Here is a 2,500-nt window from a genome sequence, read left to right on the forward strand (position 1 = left end):
GAAAATTAATCTTACAACTGTAGTATAATGGATAAATTCTGCGGTGGTTGAGAAAGTGGGTTCTACCTGTATGTTATTTTCAAATCTATAGACCTAAATGGTGTGTATCCCAGCTGAAAACCATAAAAGCACAATACCCAAAGTGTAATACCCTAAGGCATAATACTTACAGGTCTAATACACAAAGGTACAGTACTCAAAGGCACAATATCCAATGTGTTATACCCTAAGGTACAATACTTAGAGGACTAATACATAAAGGTACAAAGTTACAATATCCAAAGTGTAATACCCTCAGGTACAATACTTAGAGGTCTAATACAAAAAAGGTACAATACTCAAAGGCACAATATCCAAAGTGTAATACCCTAAGGTACAATATTTGGAGGTCTAATACACAAAGGTACAATACCCAAAGTCACAATCTCCAAAGTGTTATACCCTAAGGTACAATACTTAGAGATCTAATACACAAAGGTACAGTAGCCAAAGTCACAATATCTAAAGTATATTATCCTAAGGTACAATACTTAGAGGTGTAATACACAAAGGTACAATAGCCAAAGTCACAATATCCAAAGTGTAATATCCTAAGATACAATACTTAGAGGTCTAATATACAAAGGTACAATACTCAAAAGCACAATATCCAAAGCGTAGTATCCTGAGGTACAATATTTGGAGGTCTAATACACAAAGGTACAATATCCAAAGTCACAATATCCAAAGTGTTATACCCTAAGGTACAATACTTACATGTCTAATACACAAAGGTACAATAGCCAAAGTTACAATAGCCAAAGTATAATACCCTAAGGTACAATACATAGAGATCTGATACACAAAGGTACAATACCCAAAGTCACAATATCCAAAGTGTAATACCCTAAGGTACAATACTTGGAGATCTAATGCACAAAGGTACAATACCCAAAGTCACAATATCCAAAATTCTGATAACCATTCACAACACCCAAGGTCATACCATTTATTCATTTTTCCGTTTATTCATGTAATTGCTTATTTAGATTATTTTGTTTCATTTTTACTCTATGTTATTCTATTTCATTCTGTTTTAATTCCTTTTTTACTGAACTTTTTTATTAATTCGTTTTTTCTCGTGTCTTTGCAGGTACAGTGTCTGTTCCTGGAGAAAATGGGGACGTCAGGGAGAGATAAGAGAGAGAGAAAGAGAGAGAAAATCAACAGAAATAATGGAGTCAACTCCTGTTAATTAGGTTCCTGAGGTAACAGTGTGACATAACAGTGTGACAGTCGTGTCATGTAACGCGAGCGTTATGCAGATGTCATAATTTGTAACGTAGGCATAAGTGAAAGAGCTTTATTATGTGATATGGAGATGTTGAGTGAATGGTGAATATGTAACGGGAAAGTTAGGTTCTGTAACGAGTGTCTTCTGTAACGCGAAGTTTTGCATTCTGTAACGCAGAGGACGCAAACACACGCAAAATAAATATAAAACAAAATAAATAATTGTAAAAACTACCCACTATCGACGATGCCAAACTTCCTCTTCATCAAGAAAAAGGTCACGTGGCAATGTCGCATTTGCCTGTGTATGGTGATGTTCAAGTAAAAGCGTTTCATCTCAACCTTAGCACTATACAGATTGATGAGGAAGCTGTGAAGCGCTGTTGCCAGATCTCTCGTTTCTTGATAAAAGCGTCTCAACATGCCTCCTTGGAATCGCTGCATTTATCTTTTAGCAAAAGACTATTATCTCTTCAGGAATCAACGCAGGGAGCAAATACAAAAGGACCAATGGGAGGCTGGAAGATCACACCTGATTTCAAAAAATGTTCGCCGAATTTTTATTTATTTATCGTTCTATTCGCTTATCTTATGCGTTTATCTTGTTTATATATAATATTTATTTTCTTATTCATTCATTTATTCATTTACTTGTCTTTTCATTTATTTATTGATCTATTCATTCATTATTTAATTAATATATTTAGTTAGTATTTGTAGATTTATTTATTTACCTATTTATCTATTCATTTATTTATCTATTTATTTATTTATTTTCATTTGTTTAATTATTTATTGATTTATTTATATATTGATTGATTGATTGATCGATTGATTGATTGATTGATTGATTGATTGATTGATTGATTGATTGATTGATTGATTGATTGATTGATCGATCTATTTATTTATTTATTTATTTATTCATTTAACTATTTATTCGTTTATTTATCTCCCTCAATGGTCCAATGCACGACCGACCTATCTCCTGTGGGTACAGTACAGCATTTGTATCTCACCATAGTTCTTTTCTTCTTCTTTTTCTTCTTCTTTTCTTCTTTTAACGAAAATAGTATTAGAATAGTATGAAAAGAACACATTGGAAAAATAATGAAATAGAATATATAAATAATTATAAAAGAAAATGTAATTCACTACACTCTGAGGGTCATAGACGAGCTATTTGGTCAAATCAATGAGGACGATTTCTTTCCACTGGGAATTTCTA

The 2,500-nt window shown here is 32.6% G+C and overlaps 2 protein-coding genes across 5 annotated transcripts in view; both read left to right on the forward strand.

The window, feature by feature from the left end:
* Nucleotides 1–1,928, forward strand: part of LOC143028278 (uncharacterized) — a 78,025-nt gene extending 76,097 nt beyond the window's left edge. Inside the window, exon 3 of the mRNA XM_076190138.1 lies at nt 1,133–1,928. Within this exon, the coding sequence (XP_076046253.1) occupies nt 1,133–1,179 (47 nt within the window). The 3' untranslated portion in view covers nt 1,180–1,928. The remainder of the gene's footprint in view (nt 1–1,132) is intronic.
* The window catches only part of LOC143028277 (uncharacterized), a 1,448,808-nt gene that overhangs the window by 465,166 nt on the left and 981,142 nt on the right, over nt 1–2,500 (forward strand). The window lies entirely within an intron of this gene.

Source organism: Oratosquilla oratoria, chromosome 9, assembly GCF_046742065.1.
Source record: "Oratosquilla oratoria isolate Oo_2021 chromosome 9, ASM4674206v1, whole genome shotgun sequence".
In the NCBI taxonomy this organism is placed as follows: domain Eukaryota; kingdom Metazoa; phylum Arthropoda; class Malacostraca; order Stomatopoda; family Squillidae; genus Oratosquilla; species Oratosquilla oratoria.